This window comes from Balaenoptera musculus, chromosome 15, assembly GCF_009873245.2.
Source record: "Balaenoptera musculus isolate JJ_BM4_2016_0621 chromosome 15, mBalMus1.pri.v3, whole genome shotgun sequence".
Classification (NCBI taxonomy): Eukaryota; Metazoa; Chordata; class Mammalia; order Artiodactyla; family Balaenopteridae; genus Balaenoptera; species Balaenoptera musculus.
This window is the reverse complement of record NC_045799.1, coordinates 26140347-26152459: the sequence shown is the minus strand read 5'-3', so window position 1 is coordinate 26152459 and position 12113 is coordinate 26140347. Positions and strand designations below refer to the sequence as shown.

Below are 12113 nucleotides of genomic sequence, written 5' to 3'. Positions count from 1 at the left end.
CAGCCTAAATAAATAAATATATTAATTTATTTTAAAAAAATCTATTAAAAAAATCAGTATTTCAAAAAAAAAAATTCCATTGTCTCTGACTTCTATATTTCCTCTTGAAGGGTGAGTTGTAAGTTGATACTTTTTGGGGGGCTTTTTAAAAAAATTGAAATATGATTGATGTACAATATTATGTTAGTTTCAGGTATACTACATAGTAATTTGACATTTGCATACTTTATGAAATGATCACCATGATAAGTCTAGTTTCCATCTGTCTCCATACAAAGTTATTACACTATTCCTTATGCTATATATTACATCCCTATGGCTTATTTATGACTGGGAGTTTGTTCCTCTTAATCCCCTTCACCTATTTCACCCCCCAGTCTTCTTCCCCTCTGGCAACCACTTGTTTGTCCTCTGTATCTATGAGTCTGTTTTTGTTTTGTTTCATTTGTTTTATTTTTTTAGATTATGTAAGTGAGATCATACAGCATTTGCCTTTCTCTGTCTGACTTATTTCACTTAGCACAGTACTTTCTAGAGCCACCCATGTTGTCACAAATGGCAAGATTTCTTCTTTTTTATGGCTGAGTCGTATTCCGTTGTATATATATCTCATCTTTATTTATTCATCTACTGATGGACACTAAATTGCTTTCATATCTTGGGTGTTATATATAATGCTGCAGTGAGCATTGATGTGCATATATATTTTCAAATTAGTGTTCTTGTTTTCTTCAGGTAAATACTCAGAAGTGAGATTGCTGGATCATATGGCAGTTCTGTTATTAATTTTTTGAGGAGCCTCCATGCTATTTTCCATAGTGGCTACACCAATTTACATTCCCACCAACACAAGTGTTCCCTTTTCATGGCATCCTCACCAACATTTTTTAGTGATCTTTTTTGATGATAACCATTCTGACAGAGGTGAAGTGATAGCTTATTGTGGTTTTGATTTGCATTTCCCTGATGATTAGTGATATTGAGCATCTTACTGTAAGACTTACTGTATGACTTTGTAGCACATCTGTTTTGTTTTTCTTAATTAAAAAGAATTCTGCATCAGGAGAATGGCCTACAACTCAACTATACCCTGCCCAGAAACAGGACTCATGTTTCTCTATTCTCACTACCTACTTTCTACTCCAGCCCTGTTCCTCCCCAGACCCACTCCTAACCTCACATCTGATAGATGCCCAATAATGTTTTTTTTTTTAATTTTTTAATTTAATTTTATTCTTTTATACAGCAGGTTCTTATTAGTTATCCATTTTATACATATTAGTGTATACATGTCAATCCCAATCTCCCAATTCATCACACCACCCCCCCCACCCCCCCGCCGCTTTCCCCCCTTGGTGTCCATACATTTGTTCTCTACATCTGTGTCTCTCTGCCCTGCAAACCAAGTTCATCTGTACCATTTTTCTAGGTTCCACATATATGCGTTAATATATGATATTTTTCTCTTTCTGACTTACTTCACTCTGTATGACAGTCTCTAGATCCATCCACATCTCTACAAATGACCCAATTTCGTTCCTTTTTATGGCTGAGTAATATTCCATTGTATATATGTACCACATCTTCTTTATCCATTCGTCTGTCGATGGGCATTTAGGTTGCTTCCATGACCTGGCTATTGTAAATAGTGCTGCAATGAACATTAGGGTGCATGTGTCTTTTTGAATTATGGTTTTCTCTGGGTATATGCCCAGTAGTGGGATTGCTAGGTCATATGGTAGTTCTCTTTTTAGTTTTTTAAGGAACCTCCATACTGTTCTGCATAGTGGCTGTATCAATTTACATTCCCACCAACAGTGCAAGAGGGTTCCCTTTTCTCCACACCGTCTCCAGCATTTGTTGTTTGTAGATTTTCTGATGATGCCCATTCTAACTGGTGTGAAGTGATACCTCGTTGTAGTTTTGATTTGCATTTCTCTAATAATTAGTGATGTTGAGCAGCTTTTCATGTGCTTCTTGGCCATCTGTATGTCTTCTTTGGAGAAATGTCTATTGAGGTCTTCTGCCCATTTTTGGATTGGGTTGTTTGTTTTTTTAATATTGAGCTGCATGAGCTATTTATATATTTTGGAGATTAATCCTTTGTCCATTGATTCGTTTGCAAATATTTTCTCCCATTAGACGCCCGATAATCTTGTGCTATTACCATTTTACATGCAAGCCGCTTAAAGCCCGACTGCGGACCATTCAGTCATTGCCATAGCACTCTCTCCATCTAGCCTACATGTGGGGCAGGATGCTTTAGGCCTGAGCTCCAAGTATATCCTAGGGTTAGTGTCTGATTCCTCCAGATGTTTGCCGAGTAGCTAGCATAATGCCTGGCATACTGTGGGCATAATAAGGTGTAGGCCAGGGGTAAGGGATTGCTGGCTGACTTGAGGGTGGGTGGTGAGGGGCAGAGTGTTCAGAGGAGGTGGGGGTAGGCCAGTCCTTGTTACTGAACTGGGTCTGGTTAAATCACAGGGACATTTGGCCTGAGTGTTTGGAAAAAGCTGCAGGATGCCCCGATGATTAGTGATCGCGAACTAAGAAAAAGCTTAAAGGAGGAGGATGACTTCATAGACGCTGATGAGAAGACCTTCCATCTAGAGCTTCAGTGAGTTATCGCAGTGTTCACTGGTCAACTGGTCAACTCTGGCCTGAGGAGGGGGATGCTGGGAGCCTCCTCAGATCCCAGGTGGCCTCCCCTGGCTTGGGTAGTGCTGGACATATTTGGGTAGGGCCCTCAGAAGGCCACAGGCTTGGGGATTGCAGGCAACTTGACTACACAGGTGGCAGCTATGGCCTAGGAGCCTGAGACTCTTTTCTAGCCCAGATCAGCTACAAGATTGAGCAGTAAAAACCAGAAAATATAAAAACCCAAGTCCTTAGATGGGACCCTGCCCCAGAGCCAGGTTCAGATTTGCCAGGGCTGGCTTCCCTGCAGAGGCCACTTCCATGTGGCTGGAGGCCCCTGGTGGGAGAGTGCCTAGGGCTCTGGTCCTAAAGAGACACGTGCGTTATTTCTCTGATTCGGGGGAGGCAGGTTGCTTGCTACTTGTTCTTTCCTCTACAGGGTCCTCCTCCACCTGGGCTCTACCCCTATTCTTGACCAAGTCTCAGATAAATTTGGGTCATTCAAAAAGTACTTATTGAGGACCTGTGACTGCCAGGTTGTGCTAGGTTCTGGACATCCAGAACAATCCAGACACAGGTCCTGCCTCACAGTCTACTTGGGGAGATGAACATGCAAACCCATGGCCACAGTTCTATGTGATAAATGATAGGACTACTAAGAGCAGGCATGGCTCAGAGGATAATCACCTGACTGGGTGGAGCAAGTAAGGAAGGCTTCATAGGAGAAGAGATTTTGGAATTGGGTTTTGACACGTAAGTAAGAGTTTGCCAGGAACTCATAGAGTCCTTATGGCTCCTATGCTCCTGTCAAGGCATACATCTTTACAGTCCTGTCGGGAGATATCAAACAAGGCAGAGGCAGGGTTTCCATGGGAGGGAGAGTATGTTTAAGTATTCTACAAGGGGAGGCCCAGGAAAGGTCAGAATGGGGTGTCAGGCCTCCATAGAAGAGGGCATAGGGTGTTGGGAAGGGTTGCAGGGCTTGTTGGGGGCCAGGATAAGCAGGGCGTTGCTAGTGTTAATTGAACACTTGCTCAGTGATGGGCCCTGGGCTGTATGGCCTCAGGGGAGGGATGAGAAGGTTGGAGAGGATCAGGCCCAGAAGGGAGAAACCCTCTTGCTGTTTCTGGGAGGGCTGTCTGTGGCGCAGAGGGCATCTCATGAAGGAAAGCCCCTCACATCAGGGAGGAGCGGGATCTTGCTGAGGCGCTGGTGTACCAGCGGCGGGAGCAGGTGGCCCTCATGGCTCTCCTGTATGGCAAGGCGGACACAGAGCCTGAGGCCTGGGCCAGGCTGCAGAAGATAACCCTGACATCCCCGTGGGCCGGAGAGCGTTCCCCAGAAGACATTGAGGATAGCTGGTACAAGTGGGAGTCCAAGGACAAGCAGGTGAGGCTGGGTGGGGGCACGGAGACGGGTAGGGGAGCCCTCAACCCTCAGTCCTGAGCCTTCGCCCTTGCCCGGGACTCCTGCAGGTGAGCAGTGTCCTGGGAGCAGCATACAAGCCCAAGGAGCGGTTGCAGAGCCCCAGACTTCTGTTCACCGACGTGCAGTACGGCTGGATGAAGCACCAGGTAAGGCAGGGTGGGGCTAGCTCCCTGAGACGCTGGGGCTCGAGGCTGGGGGGGTCCCATCTCCATTGGCAGCCACCCTTGTGCCCACATGCCCCTCCAGCGGGGTTGAGGGGCACATCTGTCCTTTAACAGGGTTCTGGGCCACGGACAGTTCTGGGGTGAAACTGGTCTGGCTGGCTTGTTTGCCAAGGCCCTGTTTGAGGCCGTGGACACAGGTTTTGTCCTTGAGGACAAACCTCATTGGGCCTATGGGAGGAGGTTGTCCATGGGCCTGGCACCTGTTGCTCGCCTTCAAAGCATTTCCCAGAGTCTGTTTGTTTGTTTGTTAGCATGTTCACTGCTCGTGTCTCCATACTTTGGGCTACTCCCGAACAGACACAGGGCCTCATGGTGCCAGGCACACAGTCAACAAGAGAAAGAGGGAGTGGAAGGGGGCCTGTCCTTGGGGAGGCAAAGGAGCCAGGAGCTTTGGAAATACCTGCTTTGAGTCCCATCCTGCCTCTTGCTTGGGCGGATTCCAGCCTCTCTCAGCCTCTTCCTCCATCTTAGGGGCATTAGGGGAGCTCCCACGCTCTGTGGTGGGGACTCAGAATAAGTGAGATAACCCCCCTGTCCCAGCTGGGGAGGGGTCAGTGCAAAGAAGGAACGCTCGTTATCCCTGCCCTTTCCTGGAGATGGGCCTCAAAGCACAGCATGGTGAGTGCTGATGGGAGAGGTGGGGGCGTGTCTGGAGAGCTCCTTGCATCTGAGCCCCACTCGGGGTGCAGCTCGAGGCCTCACTCTAAGATGGGGACAAGCCAGTGCTGACCTCACAGGACTGTTGGCAGCACCAAGAGGAGGGCCGGTGCTGGGCCTGGCGCACAGCGGGCTCGCGGCTCGGCAGGGTGTGGTCATCAGTGGCAGGCCCGGTGCTTTCTCACGGGAAACCCCCTGGGGCCACCCTCGCTGTTAGTCCGCTCTTGGTCCTGGGTGTCCTCCGCACTCCCTGGCTACGTCCCCCACAGATCTCGCCTCAGATCTACCAAAGCCTGCACTTCGTTGAGCTGGCGCCCACCCAACAGCCTGACTTCACGAGGCACAGGGTCCTGGACCAGCAGAGGCGGCTCACTCTCCTGGTGACCCACCGCATCCACGAGGACCTGGGTCCCAACAGGGAGACCATGCCCGAGCACAGGGCCAGCACGCCCACCGCCATGGTCTCGTCTCCCTCCTCGCTCGCTCTGTCAGCCTCAGGCTCCGGGTTCCTGGCGTCGGGCTCGCCCGCCTCCCCTCGGCCCCAGCCCCCCCGATCCTTGCTGCAGTCCCGGTCTGCCCTGGCGCCCAGTCCTCCCCCGCGGTCCTGTCCCAGGTATCCGGGGACATCCTGCGGAGGCCGGCGCCCCCCATGCCCGGTGCCTCTCCCCTCAGGCTGCTCTCCAGGCCTCTGAAGGCCTGCCTTCCGCCCTCTGTGCAGGAGGGCTCCCACGTCAGGCTCCGAGGTGGCCCACTCTTCTCTCCCATCCTCCGGCAGGGCCGCCAGGCCCATGGGGTCCTGTCTGTCCCTGGCTTACCCCTGCCGGGCCCAGAGGTGTCCCCACTGGGCCATCTGGGGAAGCTGACCTTTTTTGCCAGAGTCCTGGCAAAGAAAATAAATGTTCTCAGATGTTGGAGTCCCACCGGCTCTGGGATCAGGCTGTGTGTCCCTCGCCCCCTTAGGCACCAGGCTGTGTCTCCGAGATGGGGTCGTGCTCCCTTGGCAAGGCCCTGGGCTGATGCGGGGAGGAGAGACCATCCCCCCAGGATACCTGGCGTGGCCGTCTGGCAGGTGACAGGCCGAAGCCTGGGACAGGGGCTTCATAGGCCCCGAGGTGATGTGGTGGGTGGGACGTGCCACTGGGGTGGGCTGTTAGACTCTGAAACTTGGTTCAGCCTCACGGCAAGAGTGAGGCCCAGCAGCCATCCTCAGGGGGTAGCCGTTGATCGTCCCCTGCCCCTGCTGGGTGTCTGTCCTCCTTCCCTGTCAGACACTCCTCTGCGGGGAACCCTGTATTTCCAAACCGTTCTGTGTCCCATGCAAGGGAGGCCCGGAAGTGTGGTGGGCAGCACCGCGGCCTGGCGCTGCCGCTGTCTGGCTTGGGAGTCCCTTGTTGTCTCTGGGCTCATTGTCCCCCTGTGGCCCGGAGGCACCTGTCCAGGCCTCTGCTGGGCCACCCGCCCTCTGGGGACTCTGGACACACGATCTGATCTGCGGCCTGTGAGGAGCCAGAGCGGCCACTGCTGTGCACCACGCTGCCCAGGGGGCCACGCTAGGTGGGGGCTTGCTGGCGCGGTGGGCTGCAGACCTGCTTTTGGGGGGGCGGTCTGGATAACTCTGTTCCCACAGGTCCTCCCGCCCAGCTCAAGGCTCAGCCCCGAGGCGGCGAATGTACAGCTTCTCATCTCTCTCTCCACTTCCATCTCCCTTCCACACTCCCAGGGTGCAAGCCCAGCTTCCCTCTGCTCTTGGCAGGGAGTACCTGCATCACTGTTCCTCCTCCCCGGAGCCACTGTGTTCTCTCTGCCATGGAGAAACTATGGTCTGAGCCCTCCAAGGCTTGGTTCTTGGAATCAGGGGGCACCCAGGAGTCTGGATTATTGAGGCCAAAGTACATCTGCATGCTCTACTCCATCATCATCCCTGTATCTGTTTCCTAGGGCTGCAGTGACAAAGAACCACAAACCGGTGGCTTGAAACAACAGAAATGTATTGTCTCTCAGTTCTGGAGGCCAGAAGTCCTGGTGTTGACAGGGCCATGCTCCCACAAACCTGTAGAGGAGAATCCTTCCTTGTCTCTCCCAGCTGCTGGTGGTTGCTGGCAATCCTTGGCTTTCCTCGGCTTGTAGAGGTGTCACTCCAATCTCTGCCTCTGTCATCACGGGGTCGCCTCCCCTTGTGCGTTCGTGTCTTCACACCGTGGTCTCCTCTGTGTGTGTGTCTCTCTTCTTCTTGTAAGGACACCAGTCACTGGGTTGGTCACTGGGACACCCTACTCCAGTATGACCTCATCTTAACAAATGACATCTGCAGTGACCCTATTTTCAATCGGGTCACCATCTGAGTTACTGGGGGTTAGGACTTCAACATCTGTTTTTGGAGGATACATACAATTTAACCCAAATCAACCTCCAATCCATAGATCCCCTCAAATGATCGGGGAAGTTACAGGAGCCGCAGGGACCTGCAGTGCAGGAAGTGAGGGGTGAAGAGTGGGTCTTCTGAGCACAGGGGGCAGCTGGGGCTGGGGGCCGGGCAGGTTGGCCAGACCTGGGTCGTCAGTCTGAGCCTCTCCAGTGGCAGACCTGGCCCTCCGCCCAAGTCTGGTCCAGGCTCGTCTGCCACAGTCTTGGTTCTTCTCAGGGGCCACTGGGGTTTTTGTTGCATTTGAGCCTCAGCAATTCAAAGGCAGACAGAGAGGATCCTGCAGCCCCTTGGGGAGGAGCTTCCCTGTCTGGTCTGAGGGCTCTGGCCTGGCTGTCTCTGGCAGACGCTCCCCTCTGACGAGGCGGATTTATCAGGGGCTCAGTCTGCAAGCTGGGATGGCTGTTTTCCTGGCAGAGTTGTCAAAATCTGGTCCCGAACAATGGTCCCTGGCCTGGAAAGGGGGGTGGATTGTAGAGCTCTGACCCCACGGCTCGCTCTTCAAGCCGCTGTTCACTTGCACCCATTTGGGGCAGTTACCTTAATGCTCCACCATGCTTGGCTTCCAGGCCTGTGGCGGGCGTCTCTGGGCCCCACTGCCTTTGGGAGCCTCAGGGTATAAAGGCTAGAAGGGCCCCAGGGCTCAGCTGCTCTAACAGGGAGGCTCAGGGAGCCCTAAGTTTTCATATCTAGAAACTGGTTGAGCTGGGACTCGAACCCAGGTTTTCCTGAGCCAAAGCCTCCGATCGTTCTGCTGCATCCTGATCCGGGCAGTGTCTGTGGTAGGGAACGCAGGAAGCGGGGAGGTGCGTGGATAGGGTGGTGGTGAAAGCAGTGGCAAGGCCAAGGCCTGTGTCCAGAGGTGAAGGGAAGGGTATGGTATGAAGGTATGAAGGGGGAGTATGGTGGGACCTGGGGATGTGGCAATGACCAGGCCTTGAGGGATTTTCCTTAAAGGCCTCTGCACAGCCTTGACCTGGAGGGCAACTCAGGGTCCCCTATAGGACCCGAGACCTTGACTCAGGGCCCACTGGCTGGACACTAGGGGCCTGGACATGCTGACCTCTGGGGAAGCTTCCGCTTGACTCTGGGACTCAGTGAACTCTCCCGTCAGTGGACCCAGCCCTGTTACAACATTTACTGCATCTGCCCACATGTTTTAGTTTTGGCATATTTTAGAAAATAATTGTAGAGTCTGTCCCACCTCCTACTGAGGCCGCGGCCAGCCATAGAAATTCGTCTCTGGCCACAGGAGGCTGCAGGTGCCCAAGATGCACGATCCCAGGCCCCAGGCTGAAAAGTGGGGCTGAACTTGGCCAACAATGTCAGTGACCCCTGTCTCTCCTGCTGCCCGCACCTGGCCCAGGCCCTTGTGGGATGTCGGGTAGATAATTCCAGAGCATCAGGGTCACAAGCAGCTTAGAATGCAGATGAGGAAATGGAGGCCAGTGTCACACAGGAATGGGTGTGTGAGGAGCCCGGGTCAGAGGCCCTGCCTCTGGGTCCCCCTGGGCTTCCCTGAGCCCCGCAGCACCCCTGCCCCTCCAGCTTCCACTCCCTCCCCAGGCCAGCTGCCCGTGGAGCCACACCTGTCTCCTCTCCATCTGTTCTCTGCCTTTTGCATCACTTAAAAAACTACTTGTTTTAGATCTTTTCTGATTCTAAAAGTAGCACAGGCTGAGTATAGAAAATTAGGAAATTACAGAAGAGCATACAAACCAGTAAAAACCATCTGGATTCTATCTCCCAGAGATCATTTTGGTACATCTTCGTCTAGATTTTTTTCTGTCTTTAGGTGCACTTGTGCACACACCCATTTACACACACACTCATGCCTTCACATTCACTCACACTCAGACTCACACCCACTTGTTCACTCCCTCATCCACTCACATCACACAACTCATACCCTTGGCATCCAAGCCTCAAATGCAGAATTCCTCATGCGATGAGCAAATGCCCGTCACTGCAATTCCTCATAGACCTCGCCTGTGATGGCCGCGTTCAGCCCTTCCTGGTGTCATCTTCTCCAGGATCTAGGGTTGTCGCCCTGCTGCTCTTGAAAGGAACAGGAAGGCACACGCCTCCTGTCTGGCCCCAACAAGGTCCTGCTAACAGAGAAAGGAAGAGATATTTACCTCCAGTGGCGCAGAAATGGTTTCCTGGGCCCAGCGTGGCTGAGAGGTCAGGACCAAGGGTGGGTGTCTCTCCACCAGGAGATGGGGTACGAGGGCACCAAGGGGAGTGTGGGGACCAGCTTGTCCTCAGAGAGAAGCCATCGTGGACCTTGTTTTCTGGGCCCACTTCTGTATTTCGTACTTGTTCAACACTTACTGAGCACCTGCTATATGCCAAGCACTGTCCCGAGCCCTGGGGACTCCAGAACGAGGAACACCCAGCCCTTTCCTACTGGGGACACGGATCACTCCTCTGCAGTGTGGATGCGTATTCTCATCGGTTTATCCAACAGATTATCTCGTTGAGCACAAGCACTGGGCATCCGGAGGGAGGCATGGAGCTCGTGGGACAGTAGGCAAATGCAGTGGGGACAAGGAGAAGCCATCCGAGATGGCTTCCTGGAGGAGGGAGCTTTTAAGCCCAGCGCCAGCCAGGACCTTTGTGTTTGCTGTCCACTCTGCCTGAGAAGGGCTTCCCCCGGATCAAAGGACCTCTCCTCCATGCCCTGCTCAAACATCCCTCAATGCCCGACACCCCTGCACTCTCTGACCCCTGCCCCACTTTATTCTCATCACAGTATTTCTTTGTGTATCTATTTATCACTGTGCCCCCTTCCCCCAGGGCAGGACCAGGTCTGTTTGTTCACGGTTCCCAGGCCTGGCACAGTACTTGTCACATCACAGGTGATGGAAAACTACTTGTCCAAGAAATAATCATGACTCTCAGCTCTAAGTCTCCCTCCTCCAGGAGATCTGAGATTGATCTCACCCCGGTTTTCCCTTCTCTGAGACTGGGTGTCCTCTATTTGCCAGCCCTGGCTAGATTTTGGAGTGTCCCTCCCCAGTGGGGGACCGCAAACCCTGTCTGTGAGCCCCAAGCCTCTGGTGGAGCTGCTGGGAAGAGGAAGTGGCCTGGGGACTTTGAGGACCCGACTGGCTCTGGAAATCTGGGCTGCTTTCTGATTCCCAGAAATCTGAGTGTGTCCTGACTTGGGTCTGGAAGGGTGGGTAGGCCTTGGATTGGCCAGTGGTGGGGAATAAGGGTGGGGCAATGAGGAGGGCCTGGGAGCTGGGCTGGGGGTCCCTTTGTTCTGAGGGTCTGAGTGTGGAGCCCATGGGGATGCGGCGGCTGCTGGGTGTTCTGTGTGGCAGAGCTCACCCGTGGGAACTGCAGCATCGGCGGCCTGTGCTCTGGGAGTGGAGGGCAGATCCAGAGCAGTGCGTCACCCGCCCCCAGGGCATGAGTCCATCTCCTGAGGCGGCGGCCTGGGGCCAGGAGGGTAGAGGCCTGGCCCCCCGACACAGGGGGGCTTTGTGGTGAACAGTGGTGCCTGGGTTTCGTGACAGCTGTTTCCAGACCTGCACCGCCAGGTGTTTGTGGGGGGCAGTCGGGAGGGGTCTTCCAGCAGAGGGGACAGCCAGGGAAGAAGCCCTGAGGTAGGAATGAAATGGCATTTTCAGACAGTGGCGAGGAGGCCAGTGTGGCTCAGGGGAGTGAACAGAGGGAGGGAGGGGGCGTGGGGAAGAGGCCTGGAGCTGCCGGTCGCACAGGGCTTTTTTTCTCTTGGGAATCCCAGGGACATTTAATAAAAGGTGCAGCACAATCTCATTGGGGTCTTGAAAAGTGCCCTCTGGCTGGTGGACTTTGGAGGCAGGAGAGGTCCTGGAGACCTGGGGTTAGGGAGGGGCAACTTGGTATCCTAGACCAGAGGGTGCAGCCACTGATGCCAGGAGCTGGCCATGGGGGGCCTGAGGTGTGCAGGAGAGGAGCTCTGGGTGGCTCTGGGTGGCTCTGGGCTGCTTTTCCTTCAAAAGCTTTTTTTTTTTTTTTTTTTTTTTTCTTCAAGAGCTTTTAAACACTACCAGATTTGCTCAATTCTCAGACATAATTTTAAAACTGTATTAAAGGGACTTCCCTGGTGGTCCAGTGGTAAAGAATCTGCCTTCCAATGCAGGGGATGTGGGTTCAATCCCTAGTCAGGGAACTAAGATCCCACACGCCGCGGGGCAGCTAAGCCCGTGCGCCACAACTACTGAGCTCGTGCGCCTCAACAAGAGAGCCTGCGTGCTGCAACTACAGAGGCCATGTGCCCTGGAGCCCGGGTGCCACAACTAGAGAGAAGCCCATGTGCTGCAACAAAAGATCCCGCATGCCTCAACAAAGATCCCGCATGCTGCAACTAAGACCCTATGCAGTGATGAATAAATAAATCTTTTAAAAAGAACTGTATTAAAAAAGCAATTTAAAAAGATTTCAGAAATTGGGATGTCTTACGATTGATGGGTACATTCAATGACCTTTTCCCCTCGGGAAGCTGATATTGCATTGATTGTGTGTATCCTGGGGTAGAAACAGGGCGGGTAAGGCAATCCTGCTGGGGAGGGAGCGCCCCCTCGTGGAGGGAGATCCCCTCACAGACCCAGCCCGCTTTGAAGATGCAGGTGACAGGATTCCTTCGTTGGAAGAGGAGTTGGGCTTCTGGAGGGGATTGAGGGTGGGTGGGGAACCTCTAGCTCTTCTCCTTGGAGCCTGTTGGGGGGTGGGACAGGGGGTGACACTACCTTCCA

The 12113-nt window shown here is 53.2% G+C and overlaps 1 protein-coding gene across 1 annotated transcript in view; it reads left to right on the top strand.

Moving 5' to 3' along the window:
• Positions 1-12113, top strand: part of EFCAB8 (EF-hand calcium binding domain 8) — a 69128-nt gene that overhangs the window by 50027 nt on the left and 6988 nt on the right. The window contains 5 exon segments of the mRNA XM_036825247.1: positions 2485-2617; positions 3822-4026; positions 4113-4211; positions 5216-5522; positions 5525-5829. Of these exon segments, the coding sequence (XP_036681142.1) occupies positions 2485-2617; positions 3822-4026; positions 4113-4211; positions 5216-5522; positions 5525-5829 (1049 nt within the window).